This window comes from Falco naumanni, chromosome Z, assembly GCF_017639655.2.
Source record: "Falco naumanni isolate bFalNau1 chromosome Z, bFalNau1.pat, whole genome shotgun sequence".
Lineage (NCBI taxonomy): Eukaryota > Metazoa > Chordata > Aves > Falconiformes > Falconidae > Falco > Falco naumanni.
In genome coordinates this window covers 52234333-52252532 of record NC_054080.1, presented here as the reverse complement: position 1 = coordinate 52252532, position 18200 = coordinate 52234333, and the positions used below count along the sequence as shown (strand labels likewise).

The 18200-nt window shown below is 38.9% G+C and overlaps 1 protein-coding gene across 17 annotated transcripts in view; it reads right to left on the bottom strand.

Annotated features, from left to right (window-relative positions):
• The window catches only part of MPDZ (multiple PDZ domain crumbs cell polarity complex component), a 98266-nt gene that overhangs the window by 35357 nt on the left and 44709 nt on the right, over positions 1-18200 (bottom strand). For 9 of the 17 annotated variants that reach the window (XM_040579469.1, XM_040579471.1, XM_040579474.1 and 6 more), the window contains exons 18-23: positions 18040-18156; positions 15358-15516; positions 12129-12416; positions 11135-11258; positions 6859-7057; positions 4005-4046 (exon numbers count right to left, since the gene is read on the bottom strand). In XM_040579469.1, the coding sequence (XP_040435403.1) occupies positions 4005-4046; positions 6859-7057; positions 11135-11258; positions 12129-12416; positions 15358-15516; positions 18040-18156 (929 nt within the window). The remainder of the gene's footprint in view (positions 1-4004; positions 4047-6858; positions 7058-11134; positions 11259-12128; positions 12417-15357; positions 15517-18039; positions 18157-18200) is intronic. The other 8 variants (XM_040579472.1, XM_040579479.1, XM_040579484.1 and 5 more) reach the window with 3 other exon arrangements.

Sequence of the window (18200 nt, the reverse complement as noted above, 5' to 3'; positions counted from 1 at the left end):
AGGAGGTTTTCAGCTTTCCTGGGTGGTTTTGTATCCTGTTTTATTTTTCTGTGCTTTTGGTGAAAAGTACTGCATGGGTCTAGACATACAAATGCGTTACAGCACACCACCTATGAGGCAGAGAGCAATCCCCTGCTCAACTCCTTCTTCCACCCTTCCACCCCTTCATGCACTTCCAGCCAGCTCAGGATGGTCAGCCAGTCCTGTTTCACCAGCCAAATTACATGCAGACTCCTGAAGCCCTGGTGCACCCTGATCACATTTGAATGTCAGAAGCAGAAATGGTCCAGTAGACTGGGGAGGGGGAAAAAGAAGTAAAAAAAGTTAAAGGCATGAAGAACATTTCTTAAAAAACTTCCCTCTACAGGCAAAAGGACACCATGACCTGAACAGGGCTACTTAAATGGCCCTTCTTTAACAATGCTTTATCTTCTTAAAAAACTTTAGTTGTTCCATAAGCAGCTTAGCTGTCAAATCCAAGTCTGCAAGAAATAACACTGATGGAAAACGAACACCAGAAAACTAGCTGTCCTCCCATCCATCACATAGTTAAAACAAATATGAATGCATTTCCCCCTTAGATAGGATAAAATAAAATAAAAAAATCTTGGCCACTTCACAAGGAGATGTAAACTGCTGAGGAGAGACTCCTTCAGCTCTGAGCCTCTCACTTAGAGCCCTCTCATGTACATCATTCCCTGACTGGAGCCTTCTTCTTTCCGTTGTTCCCTGACTGCCACCAATTCCCCCTCTCATTGATTTTCTGCTGAATACAGCAAGCAGCAGAAGGCAGAGCAAATACATTTCTACGACTAATGCTGTCTGTCCAAAACACTCTGTTAGAACTATCATAAGGATCATTGTTTGTGTTCCTCATCTGTGAGCAAGCATATTCCCCACCTCCTCTCACATCTACCATATCTAGGAAAGTGCTGAAGACTGTCATTACGGAGGTGCCTGGAGTGCTGAAAAGGAGGAACTCTCCAGTGTTTTTTGGTAATGGTTTTTATGGTAATTTCTATATCATCCATATTATCAACACTTGTTCTCTTCCTTATATCTCCTCCCTCTTCTGCTCTGGCCTTTTTTCAGACACACAAGTGTTATGTGCTCGATACAGAGTGTTTTCATTTTGAAGTGCTGAGGATTTAACACACACCAGGGAACAAACACTCAGCACAAAGTCACTGACTCTTATCTGTCTTGCAAGAAATGCAGCAGTTATTTCATGAAGCCCTTGCAGTGAAATGGAGAGAATCAAGAAGGAAAAGGCTTTTTGAAAAAAAGATGTTTCTCCATCACCAACTCCAAAGGCACTTAACTATAGCAAAGTGTTAGCACTAAGGTCACAGAATTCTCATGAGGTAAACGCTGCTGCAGAAGCACCACCCAGTAAGCCTGTAAGAATACCTTGCCTCTACAAAACCTAAAAGATGTGCAAGCTGCATTTCAATGAACAAAAATGTGTCATTCATCCAGTTACATTCAACAGTTTCATCCCAGTCAAATTCATCAATCTTCACCCTATAAAAATAAGCAGGAAATAATGTATTTTCCCTTGAAAGACAGCTGCAGTAAAGAAACCAGAATTGCAAGCAATCTTTTTGCTGGCTAGAACACTTGGACAACCTCCTTCATGCTAAAATGCAGCTGGAAGCTATTGTTCCAAGTATGGAAATGCGAATGGCAGGCTTCTAAAAAGGAAATATATATGCCCAGATTCAGCCTGGATGTAGACAGTAAAGTGTGAGCAGAGTGTCCAACATCTTTCAACTCTGTCCAGCCCTTTTGTGCAAGCAGCACATGGCAAACAATTACGCTGCTTCCCAAGGCCCAGAGCAGTAGTAGTCCTTACCTCATACATCTGTGTAACATCAACGTTGGAGATCAGCTATGGGGGAGGCAAACCATATGCACTCCAACTTCTGGGATACCCTTGTTTTTCATTATATGAATTAATAACTGACATGGTGATGGGGCATTCAAAAGGTACAGCTCAAAGAATTCTCTCAAAACAGCCTCAGATGCTACTTACAAACATGTCCCAAAATCCCTCTTAGGTAAGCAAGCTTCCCTTTCTGTGACAGCACAGGAACTGAGAAGAAAAGGGGTACCCTCCACCATTTTAAAAAATGCATCTAAAATTGAGCAACCAAATTACTTAATTTCCACACATGGAGTCAAATTTAGATATTATCACTGGGAACTTTTACATTTTAGCTCTTTGGAAAATTACATTATTTCTATTTTAGTGCCTAACTATAGTTTAAGCACTCAAAGGAACATTCAGTATGTTTTTAACTGCTCATTCCTATCTACAACTAAACTTCAACAATGCTTCAGCTACTTCATAAATATAAAACAGAACACTTACTTGCATTTTGCAAAAAAAATAGCATAGAAAAGAAAACTAAATTACATGGACGGAATGCATCAGAGTAAGAGTTCACCTTTGTTTCTTGCTCATGATTTCCAAAGTCCAGTTAACAGCAAAGGTTCCCCTAGCTGCTCTTACTAGCTAAGCTGTATTACTGGTGTGGCTGTCCTCCTCTCCTCTCTCCTTTGCATATTATTATTGAAATGAAAACTTACACTAAAATTGTAGCTCTGCTGTAAATTAGAGTTTTGGGAAATATTTATTTTCTAAATACATATTTTTCTAAAACCAGGAAGTCCTCTTTGCTAAGTGACTGTCTGTCCTGCTCCTGCGTTCTGTCCCACACAGTAAGGTCAGATTGTAGTAAAGGCTTTGGATTTATATATGCCAACCTTTTTCCCTACTTAGTACTTCATGGGCAGACACCACACCATCATACTATACACCATTTGCTGGATTGCTACCATAGCTCACTTCTTAGAGGTCACAGTGAGGTCTGAAGACATCCAGCATCCTTCTGAACAGCTCAGCATGTAACTAGGATGATGAAGGGCCCAGAACAAGAAATGTGTGGGCTCCTCTGGTCAACTTCATTGACCCCTGTGCTGTAAAGTAGAAACAAAAACCCACCCAGGCACCTGAACAGTTGATCTGCAAAAGGGACTGATAACTGCCTTAATATAGTCACAGGGAACAGAGTAAGAGAAACAAGTTGCAGGAAATAGGGATAAAGACACAGAAAACAGGAAACAAGTAAATGACTGCTCTATGACTGTGTTACATTCCTTATCTGCAAGAGAAGTTAAAATTCAGCAATTTCAAGGGAAAGTATATGCAGGTTTTAATCATTCCTCTTTCACAGCTGTACAGCTTGAAGGAGAAAGTGTTCTGGTTTCCTTTCTTGAGTGCTACAATCAGCTTCCTCCCTGCAGAGATATGCACTAGCAATGAAAGCAGTGACAATGGAAACACCAAAGGGTGTACATACGAAAATATCTTGTAAACACAACACCGCATGCAGTACAGAGGAACATATAACACATGCTTGACTGAACAGCCACACAAAACCTTGAAACACTAACAAACCAAATAATGAAGTATGGAAAACGTTCAAGAACAGATTACTGTCGTTAACACTTAAGGTCTAATTTAAACCTTTTTATACATGAAGGAAGTAAAATGTAAGTGCCACAGAAAATATGACACTGAGATTAATCCAGATATCAGTACATCCAGATATCAGTACATTGTATTCATGCCAATTCTTGTAGTGAACCTCGTACACACCCACCCACGTGCTCTGAGCACATCTGGGACAGCCGTCATAAATGAAATTTAAAAACATTAGCATTAATTTTTAGAATACAGGTGTTTTCATTTCAGTCTTAGGAAGTATGCACTGATCTTCCAAGTTTAAAGCCATACACACACACACTCTCATGACCTTTTTCTTTTAAAAAAATATATATACACAAAGCCACATGTGCACGCACACACACACAGAGAATATGTACCTATATCTGGATATATCCCTGACATTACTATGGATGTCATAAAAGCATGGAATGATTTTACAGACAAGTTGCAACATAGAGCCATAATGAATTTCTGAATCGCCAATACTCACACATAACAGAGGGCCTGATCATCAGCAGGTGCTGGAGAAGATCTAGAATGTGAAGCATATGATGCAGCATCTTTATACAATGGTGTTAACAAATGTCAATGTCTCATGCTGAATGTGACAGGCATACTTATGTAGTTAAAAGTGTGAGCTGCTTTTTTCTTTTTTTTTTTCCATTCCACCTTTGCTTCATCTACACCTCTCCCAGAAAGCATCTGCTCTTTATGATTGTCTATTTCAGTTATTATTAACAAGCATGGAAAAAGGAATATCCCCACATTTTAGGCAGGTGAATTATAATTCAGCTCTGTAATTACCTGACAGATGTTACAAGCAGCTGCTGCTGAACACAAAATCCTGGCTATTATTACAGAAATGTAAGAGCTCCTGGCAAGGTGGAGTGAGAAGTGAAACAGAATGCATTCTGGTAAGGCCACACATCTGGTTTTCCACACACAAAGGGGAAAAAAATTAAATACCTAAGCCTGAAACTCAGACTGCTGGTTCTTGAAGTATTCAAAACAAAATCTCCTTTAATAAAATAAAACAAAATAAAGCCTTCATGTGGCAAGTCAGAATAGCTTTATGTTTTCTCAACAAATACTGTTTGCCACTGAAATACAGCTTTGAAATTAAAATACTTGTACTTAATCACTTTTTGGGCTCACGCTGCTACACAAAAAAAGCTCAGTCTAAAAATTAGAGACACCTTTGTAGCCCTGTAGGAATAAAAAGGAGTGATACCTAAATGGCCACACCTGAGTGCGCATGCACCTGTCTCCTGAAGAAGACACCAAAGAAATTCAACTTGCTTATTTGAAATGCTTAAATTGCAAATCCTGCACGGTGGTGTATCACATTAGCTCTGAAATGACATCTATATATCTGTGTATTCCTCTTAGCAAACAGGAAAAACTATCATGGGATAATGCTCCATATCTCCAAATTTCTGACTTGGGACATTATCCACATATTTGTATCACAGTATTTTTCTGTAATTCTGTACTGCTCCTGAAAGTAAAAATCACAGAAAAAATTAATTATGCTGAATAGTTTTGTATCAAAACTATGTAGGCCCAAAAATACTGTCCTTATTCTTGCAAGACTCCTTAAGAAACTATCAAAGGATCTGGTCTTTCCATTTTTTGAAATGTAGAAGCCAGCTCTGCTTTAAACCCTTATGGGAATGCACTGAAGAACATAAATACAAAATGAAAGACAAAAAAGTAAGAGTATGAATAGCAACTGTCCCTTTTCCGTGAGACCTTTCATAAAGGGATGCATTTTTCTCTGGAAAATCTGAATAATCACGTCTAAGACAAGATTTTGGTATTTTCGACATATCTGCAAAAGCCTAACACTAAAAACCAAAACTTAGAGTTACACAGTGTAAGATGTAGCAGCTCTAAAAGGATAAGTGCAAATAATGAACACATCTGTGTTCGATCATGTAAACACAGAACTAATAAAAGACTCCTCACCGAAAAATGGTGCTGTAGCATTTGTCTATCTAAGCAGACATACACACACATGCATGCTCACATACCAACTGATTTCAGTCGTGGCAGTCAGAATTATAATACAGTTTGAAAGCCTACAATAATAATCACCATATTTTACCAAACTGACTCATTCATATTAATGATAGCATCGACAATAATGCAATTCACTATATGAGCATATGCCATTATTTAAACAAGCTTGCATAGATCATAATCCTAAACGCATGACAGCTATGGGGCAGACCATTAAACCTACCACCCACAGTGTAGATACTCTGCCTACCTATTACCAAAATGCTGGGTGTCTTCAAAGATAGAATACTTCTGGGCAAGAACAGAATGCCCTGCAGTCCATTCTGAACTGACAAAAACCATAGTTACCTGCAACCACACTGGGACTGAACTGATCCCTCTCAAGGCCACCCTCTTAAAAAAGTAGAGATTTCTATTACCAACAGCTCTATTAATCCCATTTGCAGATATGACACGATCCATGTTACTATGGGCTTGAGAAAAAGTTACCAGATTTTTGGAGCTGTAAACCCAGAACTGGTGTGTCTAGAGCACTGTCCACAAGCTCAGGAACAACCTTATTTCCAGATGGTGCACATGGGCAAAGTAAACTCCACAATCACATCAACTAGAAAGAACTGTACTTTAAGGGAAAGTTAAAATTCTGTCAATTGAGTGAATTTGAGAAGAAACCTTCTCATCAAGCAAGCAGATTTTCCAAAACTATTAATTACTGCAAGTTTAAAGTAGTAACTCCCAAAAGCAGATATTTATGCACTAAACAACAGCTCCTTCATATGTACTAATAAAAACTTGTGATTTCATAAAACAGACTGTTTCTGCTGTTTGTCACAGATGTACCGAAAATGTTTTAAGCATTACTTTTCTGCATTAACATCATGCGTCATACTTTCTGTCTGGCAGTCAAAACCAAAATCCATTACAAAGATCTCCATCAAATGAAATCACTTGTGCAATGGCTAGGACAGTCCACATGTGAGAAACACAAACACTTTGAGCAAATCCTTCCTTTCTTAGAAGAGTCATACTATGAATGCTAATCCTCTTCCTTCAGTAAAAACAGGGAGGGCAGTAATGATAATGATTACTAATGAGAGTAACAACTTTTCTAAGAACATCCAAAGCCTCTTACACAAGCGATTTTATCTTTCAAACCCATGAAGATGTAATTTGAAGGTGAATTATCCATCTGAAGCTGTAACTTAAAAGGTAAATTCATGTTGTAAAAACAAACACTTTTTTAATTTAGAATACCTGCATAAATAACCAAATGTTTATTATTAGCCTATTCCTACCACAATTCATCACCTAGCTTTACCTACTTTATGTCTGGTCCAATGAGCGAATGCCTCCTCAGCACAGCCCGGGCTTGTGCATTGGTTAAGTTAGTGGTTGACTCTTCATTAATGGACAGGATGCAGTCCCCTACACCAATCCGTCCATCACGGCTTATTGAGCCTCCATGGATGACACTGCGGACTATCATTCCTGAGCCATCTTTATTGGAACTTACTGTCATCCCTATAGTGAAAAACATATGAAACAGTTAATAATGTCTTCAAGGCCGAGCTCTGAGTGCCAAGAAAAGGGAATGTAACCTGGGGCAGGTAAGGTAAAAGCCAGCCAGCCAATCTGCCAATGTCAGCAAGTCTACAAACATTGCTCTTATTCTCCCTTGCATTTCCTTCTTTCCAACAGAAAACAAGAGACAGCAGTTACACATCACAACAATAGTATCTTTACCTTGTGTTATTTCACATACCAGGCTTAATCTAAAAAAAATAAAATAAGACTGTAGAAAATTATAAGCAGAAAATAAATTAAAAAAAAAATGAAATTGCCTCTAAATCAGTCAGATTTACACTCTGCTGGATGGTTCACTGAGTTTATACACCACATATCAGTTTAGTTTAAGATGGTTCTCTTTGGAAAGGAAGTGAAATGATCAAACAGTTAATTAGGAGCATAGGGCAAATAAACCCCCACACACATATTTTCAACAGAATGCCTGAATAGGATCCTACTGAGACAGTAGCTGCCTTCCTGCTCTACTAGGTGGACCATCACTTAGACCCAGAAGAGCATCCTGCTTCTGTGAATGCCTGCGCACTACTGATGGATTCAGTCCTCTACTTGAGTTTCACCATGATCCCACCCGTGGATACAAACCACGTAACTCTAGTTTCTTTTCACTAATGGAAAAAGAGAGAGAGATGCTCTTCCACCTCCACTCCCATGGGGAGCCCACAGGGACTTACATGTGGTGCTGGGCTTCACATGTCTTTGTGGCTGTCTTTACATGCATGAGTTGTCACTGTTATTTTCAAGGCAGATGGCGCTCATGAAATCAACCCAGATGACAGTTTCACGAAAAACTGTTCTTCACTGAGGCAACAGAAAGGTAGCTGAAGGGCCAGTACCCTGAAAATTCACCCACTGGACTTCCACTATCCCAATACTGCCAAACTTTGTTTAATCTTTTGTGTCACTAACATGGAAGCTCTCCTTTACTGACAAGATGAAGCCACCTTCTGTAAGCTTCTGTAAGCTGCAAGGAAGCTCTGTAAGCGCACCTTACAGAGGAGTATATATGGGAGAAGGAGGCAGTGGCTACCCTACTATGTGTTCTTCTGGTTTTGCACTTAAATATCGGGCTAGCAAGCACTAGAGTGCAGCTGTGTGTCTGCAATCCCCGACCTTATTGTCCAGACTACAAGTGGAATGAAGAAGATAAAGCAAAACAACCAAGGATACTGACCATGAAAAAAATCTAACCATTTACATACAAACATGGCTACAGAAGACAGAGACTGAACACTTTACTCGGTGACCTTAGAGCTTGGGAGACAGGCTGGCTGAATAGTTTAGAAGGCAGCTATAAGCCCCAGGCTACTCAGACTCAGCCAGCCATACAAACACCCGCCTACATATCTGTCTCAGAGAAAAGAAAAATAATACTGCAACCATTTAAAGAACGACACTAATCTAGGTATTAATCTGTGCTTTTCCGGACTCCTTCCAGAAAACAAAAATCTCAGTAGCGTTGGCTCCTCACACCCACTTGTAGTTGAGATCACCATTGTTGTCTGAAGTATGAGGAGGTGGCCCTGACTAGCAAGGAACTGCCCAACAAACGTCTTAGACACAGGAATACATGCACCTCTCCACTTTGGCATGCAGAAGTCAAGGTTTATCTTCTGGAAAAACTGCAAAACCCATCTTCATGATGATGTATTATTCTGATGAAAGACTGTGGTGTTGTGCATCATTGATGTTGCAATATTACAATGTTGAGCGTATCACAGTTGGCATTTACAGGTGGTGTGCTGGGGTGGGTGTGCCAGCATTTACACTCACGCACTCCTTCCAACAACCACCTCTTGAACGATGTGCTCACACAGGTTACTCAGTCAGATCTGAATGTAAACACAATGCTGCAACAGAGTGGTCTCACCATAATACAAAATGAGACTGCCAAGGAAACAGATGAAATGTGGTTTGAAATTCTGAACCTAACTTTGCTGCTTGGTTAAGCCAGTAACAACCAACAGTATTGCTAAGGTTAGTGTAACAGCACTCTAGAAAAACATCACCCCCAGTACCTATGCTGACATCCTCATTACAGCAGATCTGCAAGGCTGATGTCACACTTCAGACAGCTACAGTTTCAGGTTAGAAATGCAAATGCCACTGTCAAGTTGCCAAATGAATTACACAGGACAATGGCATTTCAGCTCTTCTGGCATGTGGGTCCTCTGTCCTCTTACCTTTTAAAAATCAATTGGATTTTTAAAAATGGTTGGTTTCGAAGAGCTGTTGCAAGCTATGGGTGACACCATTTAAAAGGAAAAAATAAAGTGCCAGTTCTCAACTGAAATAATTGATGCAGCTGCAGCTTTCAACATCATTCACAGCTCTCGATTTAGCTCCTTTTGTAAAAATTGAAGTTAAAAGCAGTGCAGCCATGTGTGTAAATTGGTCACTGTGCCCAGCCAGCTTCCCAGGCCAGAGCACACACAGACTGGAAGACTACAGTCAAAAGGCAGGAGAAAGCATTATTCACATTCATATCATGTATACATGAGAGGCCAGTCCTACTTTTCATGCATGTGATGGCTGCCAATGTGCACACTGCCCCCAGTTTGTATTTTTATGCTGCATTATGCTTATTATTATGCTGTATTAAGCTAAATTTGCTTTGTATGTTCAATGAAAACAAAATACTCATAGACATACATGAAAAACACTGCTCAACTGAGTTAAGAGGTTATTGCAAACAAAACTTTTTTTTAACAAAATCTGAATGCCTGGAACTGCACTGTGACCTGCACTTTATACACCCTGGCAATGAGGCCAATGAAGGCAGTAGTTACCCAACAAAACTCAAAATTTATACCCACATCAACCTTGCCAACAGTTTTGTATTTTGGGGAGGCAGATTCTAAACCAGATCAGCTCCTGATCCAGTTTGGACACTGGCTGTATCACAAAGGAGAAGGTGATTTGGGGCTGACTGAGATCCAGCCATCAGAGGGCAGTTTATTCCAGGTGGAAGATTATTCCACTGAAATACAGCATCACTGTGCCGCACCTACCTCTGCAAAGCAAGCGAGTCCTGAGTGGTGCTTGTTTATGAACAGCCTGTTTCGTGGACAATCCGTGTTAAAGCATTTGCAGAGCCACTGCAAACAGCCAGTGCCCACACAAACTCCTGCCCTACCAGCACCAGAAAGTCTTCAAGGATGTGCAGATGGCCGGAAGAAATGTCACCAGGAACCTAAACCAAAGCAAATGAACACACCGGCCACAAACGAGAGGGAAGCACCACTGCCTTCCACCAAAAAGCCTCCTTGGTACTGGCTTTGGGAACTGGCCTGGAAGAACGCTGTCCCCATGTTCCCCCTCACACTACCCAGGGCCACACCAGAGACCAGGAGAAGACACTGAAAAACACTTCCATCTGTCACACCTGTTTGCTCGAAAATGTATCTATAGTCAGTATGCTCACAAAGCTGCAGATCACAATCATTTAAAATTCTGAAATTCTCTACAAAATGATAATAACATTGAGCTAAAAATACTACCTAATAAATGTGTCAATGACCTGATATTCAGAAATAGAGGCACTTAAGATACAAATACAAATATGTAGCTTCTTTAGACTCTTGACTATCCTCAGAAAGCAAGATCATTTTGTGTTTACATACATTTGAAAGTCTAGTCTGCAGCTCTTTGACTCAAGAAGTCTTCTTCTACAGCATTCCTTGGCTATATCTCGTTTTCCTACTATACTGTATAAATGTATAGACATTAAAAAACGATGTATTAAAATTGTTCTGTTAATGTTTAAGAGTGACTACACCCCTTTATGCAAAAAAAAATATCTGTAACACTGGACACTTTTATGTTCATTGTGACAGCAAATGGACCCACTGCCATTATAGCCAAACACAGGAAGAGCAGCAAAGAACGAATATCCTGTTATACTTTCCCCAATAAAATGTCAATATTTAGTCTTTACTAATAAAACAGGAAACATATGAGAAAAACAGAAAGCCACGTTCTTGAATAGGTTACAAAAAACATTAGCTACCTTACCTAGACTTGAATTGCCTTTTGCAATAGTGATGGTCATCTCATACATGTTTTTGACTGGATTTGGGGTTGTGGAAGTTCCCTCCAAAGATACTGGGCATTTCTTCTCCATTAAAAGCATTTGATCCTAACACACAGGAAAGTATCAGTTCAGAATGCGAAGAGATTGGACATGCTGACCTAAACTCATCTTCCCTTATAGACATTGGAAAGGTCAGTCCATCAAAGATCAAACCAACATACATAAGATTTCTGTTTTCTTTCAGGTAACATAGCAAATCTATCACAAAGTATGCTTTTAATTTAGGGACATCAGTTACACTCTTAACATGAATGCAATGAATTCAAGGGCTCTCAGAGTCATTCACCACAGATGTTTGACAATCTGCCAGCGCTAAAGTAATAAATCTTCTAAGAAACTGGAGGTCTTTTAAGAATTTCTGGATACATCACTGAACAGAAGAAAAAAGAAACACATGACACAGTAACTGTCATATACAGGAATATAATGTCTGCATACTGTGGCATCACAGCCCAGTTTGTGAGCTAAACCGTGCAGGTTTGTGTGAACATCAGGTTGCAACTTTCAAACTGCTCCCCCTGGGCTTCTTATGCCTAGCTACCAGCTGTGCACCTCCTCCTTACGCTCATGCCTCTGTGGAGTTTAACAGGGGATATGAAAAGCCCCTTGGCCTGCCCAGTGACTACACTGTGGGCCAGCAGCATCTACTGCTGTGAGGTACAAACAGACTTTCATATAACCCTGTATCACCAGTCTCTCGGAAATTACTACCTTGACGCCAGAAATTACCTCCTGTTTAGTAGAGTTCTAAATCCCTAAGTTTTGATGTGAGCTGCCACATCTGACAGACATTTACCATCAAAGAACCCTACATGGCTGCTGGCCAGTGTCAGTTTCTGCAAGAGATTCTACAGTGTAATATGTCCTTTCCATAGGTTTTTTAAATTATTATTAAAAAAAAAAGAAACATTTTACTTTTCCAGTGGGATCAAGTTGCATGGTAGTGGCAAGGCTTGCACTTAGTGGAATTTCTGCTGTTGTCTGAGATCCAGTCCATGTTGCTGTGGTTTCACTTTCATTTTGGTTGATATCCGGAACACTCAGAGACAAAAGATCCTTTTGGGTAAAACCAGTTGCAGTTTCCAGGCTACTGCCCGCTACGGACTTTTGTTCTCTCACTCTCTGATTCAGATCCATGTTGTACAGATTCTTGTCAGACACATCGTAATCAGGGGCAGCATTTGAACGCTCCTCTCCAACAGACTGTTAAAACACAGAAGACAATGAACAATCAACAATATTTTAAGTATAATTGAAAAGTACGTTTCATGCTAAAATCTTAAACAGAAACTAATCTCACAGAATTTAAACATATCTGTTGTAACATATGTGTCTTCCGTAGATCCCTACAGTCATTTTACTATAAAATTTACTTGATTCCTCAGACTATTTCTTCTGTTTTAAAATACCGGAAATCAATGAAAATAAGCTACTTCTGAAGGCCAAATTCTAATTTGGCACTCATCAATAACTCTTCACTAACTTCAGCAAAGTAATGCCCACTCACACATTCTCAAACTACACATAACTCCAGCAAACTACTAAAATTAAAGCATCCGATTGTCTTTCTCAAGTGGAAGAACTTCACAAGACCAAGGTCTTCACTCTCAGAACACTTAGCAAGCAACGAGCAATTTCAAGCAGCTCACACAATAAGCATGCAATCTTATCATCCATTTGACTGAGTAGAAACATATTGAGGTATCGCTTCCTAAGTAAAAACATACTTAGGTATTACTTCCATGCAGAGAGGGAAAAGTAAATACTCAGTCAAATCTCAGCAAAAAATGAGCATGGAAGTTTTGAAGCGTGACAACAATGAAATACAATGATACAGTTACAGAACCTTAGCAGTTAGTATTTACTGCAAGTGTATCGACTACGGCTGCAGCACTAGGATTAAGTTCTCTCCACAAAATTTATTTAGACTTTCAAGATTCCAAGGTCCTGTATTTCAAATATTTTAATGTATTTCAATAATCACAACCTTCCCCCCCCCCCCCCCGAAAAAGAAACCCCAACAATAAAACCATCCACCTTCAAGTATTCTCTATATGAGCTTTCAAAATAAGTAACTCTAAAAACATGCAGGTCTTTGCTATTATAAAGATATATCAATAAATTAAGAGGTTGGACTTAGAGGCTCTGTAGCAGTATTAGGGATTTTTCTCTGAAATGCAGCAAATGCAGTCGTAAGAACATCTTCCCCTAGCTATCATTGCTGTTATCCACTGGTCCTATTAAATCTTCTATTCTTTTTCCAAATAATGGGGAAAATATGTTTCCCAGGATTTTGAGATATTTTGCAACTTTTTGTATCAAGGACCTTAGTGCATACATGCTTGCTCCGTCCCCAGATAATCATCAAAAAAGGTTCATCTGTAAATAAGTGGCTTAAGTAACATCTGAGAAGATAATTGAGCAAAGCCTAAATACAACTAATCTGCATGATATAATCAATGAAATAATTTACCATCTTTTGGAGAACAGAACACCAGGACTATAACCTACTTAAATTCTTTCATGAGGATTCAGTGACAGCTGGGACACCTACTTTTACAGTATGTTTTGTATCCATTTCTGCATCAGTGAAAACAAGATCCAGATCATACTGAATATTTATTCCATATGCCATATTACATATTAAGAGTTGCAGCATATGACTAATGCTGTAATTTTTCAAGAAAAACATGATTTCAGGAATTTGTAACTACAGCAGCATGTGGCCTCTTTAGATCATTTGTAAGTATTTTTTTTCATCACCTGTTTTAAGTGACACCAAAGGCATTCAGAAACTGTCAACTGTCCTGCAGTCAGAAATAGCTCCTCATAGCATCGAATAATCCTACTACATTTCACTTGTTTCAGAAGTCTTTTATGAACAGATTTTTTCACTATGTTTACTTCGTGAAATCACTCATAACTGCACAGTATAACATGTTATTTGATGAAAACTTAGTATCACTTCATACCAGTGCACAGAAAGGAGCACTGAAAAGTCAGGACCATAATCTTTAAAAAAACATGTAAACCAAAGACATCTTTAAGCCAATGCTGGAAATAGCATAAGACTTTCTAGAACCTCAACGTGATATATGATGTAAATCCAGCCTCTATCTCACAGAATACTTTTCAGCATGCAAAATGCATAATCCGTTTAACAATTACAGAGTTAAACAATGCAATCTGTCCCACTGGCACAGCAGAGATGTGCTCTTCTGTGGATTAGAAGAAACCATTAGAAGATGAATTTAGCTTTCCAACCCGTGCCTCATAAGGCTGAACATATTCCAGAAGGGATAAAGGGAATTACCGCAGCTCAGGTGAGGAGGAAAAAGCAGCAGCTACTCTATTCAAGATCACAGACTGCAAACCCTGGAAAAAATCCCTACAATGTTGCTTTCAAAGATGACTGCTAGGAGAAATTACTTGGAAGAGTCTGGATTAGCAAAATAAATCTATAGATTGCCAAGAAAAAAAGAGAATGAAAAAAAATGGAGAGAAACAGGACACCAAGTCTGATACACACAATCAAGTCATTATGGGTATGTGACCAGTAAGAAAAAAATACTGTTCTTTGTAATACCTTTAAAGAACTTATCTTTATTTACTGACTTTAAATAGAAATTATTAGCAATAAGAGGTTTGATATGTACAGATTTACTTTTAATTACAGTATCATTATGAACATTTTATGCAAGAACACAGTAAATGAATTAGCAAACATACTAAGAAGCATAAAAGCAAAGCTTAGGATGAAAACTTACTCTTGCTTTTCATACCTAAAATATTCTAGAATAATGCAGTTACTCTGTGCTACCACTCCCTACTATGCTCTGAAGTAACAACAATTAAGTTTTTTTTTTAGCAGGCTGCTCACCACTGCTTTAATACTGCAAACATCTCATCATACTTTATCTGGCTATACAAAACACAAATCCAAGCTTTCAATGTTCTAGCTGCCTCTCTCTTCAACACAGGTATCTGAAAGACACCAGCACCACCCTAAACAAAACTGCACTTCAATCTGGTAACAAATAGTGACATTTGAACCAGGATGACATACAACATTTATATTTAATAATACAGCCTTTTCACACTTATAATCAAAGTTTGTCATCAATAAAACCATCCTCCTTTTTACCTTGGGAGTTGACAACGGAAGAGAGAAGCTGTAGTTCAGCTCACCGCTACAGGCACTGCCATGCAGAGCTATCATTGAAGCCTGGAAGACGTCACTCTCTAGAGAATACTGCGATTCAAAGGTGGACTCATCCACTAGATCTGCCTCGCTGGAGTCCACCTAACAACAAAAGCAATTCAATCAGCCAGGCTATCTGTTACCTTCATACCACATAAGCCCCGAACACATGCACCTCAGCCACTACATACTGACTGACACTTTCCTCTTCCCCCCCCCGCCCATGCTTTACATCAAAGTTATATTTGCACAGCACAGTAGGAAAATTTTCTGCTTCCAGTTACAATTAATGTTACTGCATCTCCAGAGGTTTTAAAAAAGTAGCTGAAGTGAAAGTCTCAACTGGAATGAGTTGCAGGGGTGAGGCAGGCTTTTAACAGGAGTATGAGGTGTTGGGAGAATTCTGCTATACTCCCTGCTGTCAGTATTTTGATTTTTGTAGGGCTTTATTCTTTGCTTGTTAACTTTCTTTTACAAGAATCAGCACTGAAAAAAACATAAGCTTCACTCAGTGCCACCTGTCTGGAATGTTTTGTTCGCCCAGCTTCATAGGTTTGGCTGTTCTTAAAAGCATATAGAAAATAATCTTCTGGAAACAGCAATGCTTTCCAATGTATTTATAAGAAAAAAATATAACATTTTTTCTAATTTCTAAAATACTTAACATTTGACAACAAGATTAATACGGATAATTCTCCTGTCTTACACAAGAAATAAAGTTTTGAAGAGTTCCAGACATGGACATGGGCAGTACTTTTTGCCTTTTTTAAAAAACAATTAAATACTTTTTTTTTTCCCCCCAAGACTCATATACTTTCAGAAACTAGAATAAAACTAAGACCTAAACGACTTAATTTGTGATGCTTCATATTCTACACTTTGATTATAATTTCATCTCCCCTGGCACAGCTCAAGCAAGCAGTGCATGCTAACAAAAATGATCAGCAAGTTCAGAGCCACGACCACAACATAGACTTTTATGAAACAGCCAAGTGCACCCATCTGCAGAGATGGAACCTAACTGTTGCTTTTCAGCCTCTGTGATTCATCGTACTATGTATTCATTATGTCAGATGCACAACAGCAATAGCAACAATCTGCAGTGATTCAACATATTGATTCCTTTTGGGGGTAAAAATGATCCATTTTTTTATTATCTCAACCCTAAACACTTCACAGCTAATTCAAACTGCTCCTTTGGTGTAAGTTGCTCTCAGTCCATCTTCTGGAAAATGCAGACTAGTGTTACTAAATCTATGCCCTAAGAAAAGGATTGTGAAAAACAGGGACAGACCTGTAGAATCTGAATGTAGATTTATCTATGAAAAACAGTATCTCATGAGTGCCCTCTACAAACACATCTTCAGCGGGAGACTGCACATTCAATTTCATATTTTGCACATTTAATTAGACAGTTGACAGAGTTGACAATTTAACCGTATTATTATCTGTCATGTATTTTCATTGTTCTTTCACAATTTATTTTTCTTATATGAATCACAGACAGAAGTCAAATTTTTAATCTGGTCTTTTCAACACATCTGTAATTAATGGGTATCTGTAATATATAACTTGGCTTCTTCATACTTCTTCCCAATGAACAGAATAAGGCAAATACTATTATCTAACTACCATACCAAGTTAACAAACTGCAGAAGAAAATACAGGCAGTCTTGTTTAAAAGTTATCAAAACCAGCTTGTCATTTGCAAACATTTGAAAAATAGTAAACATACTGGAATCAGTAATTCAGAGACTTTTTGCCTTGAAATCATCTATTTCAGGGTTTTGGTTTGGTTAATTCTAACGAATTACATTCTGGTATTCAGTAAAAACTGCTCCTCTACTCATGTCCCAGAAAATGAGGGCCAAATAACTTCAGTATCAGACCCAGATCAGTACCTATAACCACAAGAAGACACACTCAGAATACATGTATATTCTGGGGTTTGGGGTTTTTTTTGGTTGTGGGTTGTTTGTTTTTTTCCCCAGAGTATTATTTCCTTTGTCTTTTTTATCTGAGTTCTTATTGGTAACTTCTGGGTTATGTAAGGCACTAAATGCTCCACTAAGCCCCATTGTTTATACAAGTGAACACCTTTTGACCTTGCAAATCTCATAATCACTGGTTGATGCTGAAGTCTAAAGAATACTATTAGGAGGAAGCATTGGCAGCTTTTGAAGACAGACAGCATTCCTTGTAAGGCTGGATTACATGCAAAAAGAGAGTCCCAAAAAACTTTAAGATAGATCAGTGATATGACATATAGGCAGAGATTTATTTACAAAATAAACACATGAACCCTTCTCTACACAAGGTAAGATTTTCAAAGGGATACTCTGTACATGCAAGCAGAAATGGGTAGCCATACATTTTTGAAAATCTCAGAATAGTTCCCTTCTTTTCCAGCAACTAACATATCATAGGCCAGATTCACAGCTCATGCAAACAGCCAAAATCTCCAGACCCCAGTTTCTACCATGTGGGGATCCATCCCAGCTATGGTGGATAAGTAATGTAGTGACAGTAAACACTAAAAAAAATCAGTATGAACAGTGACAAAGTAACTCCTTTCATTACAAAATGCAAAGACTTAAGAAATCTTTGGTAAATTGGGCCACTAACCAGAGCCAGCTCAGCATGGAAGAGGGCTGCATCAGCTGGCCCCTCCTCCTCAAGGGACTGGGCAGTGTAGAAAAAGCAATCTTCCTTAGCAGAGACACAGCCCTCCTCTGGTGAAAGCTGCAGAAAGAATGAAGCTCTGAGTTGGATGAGTGGCCAGGACA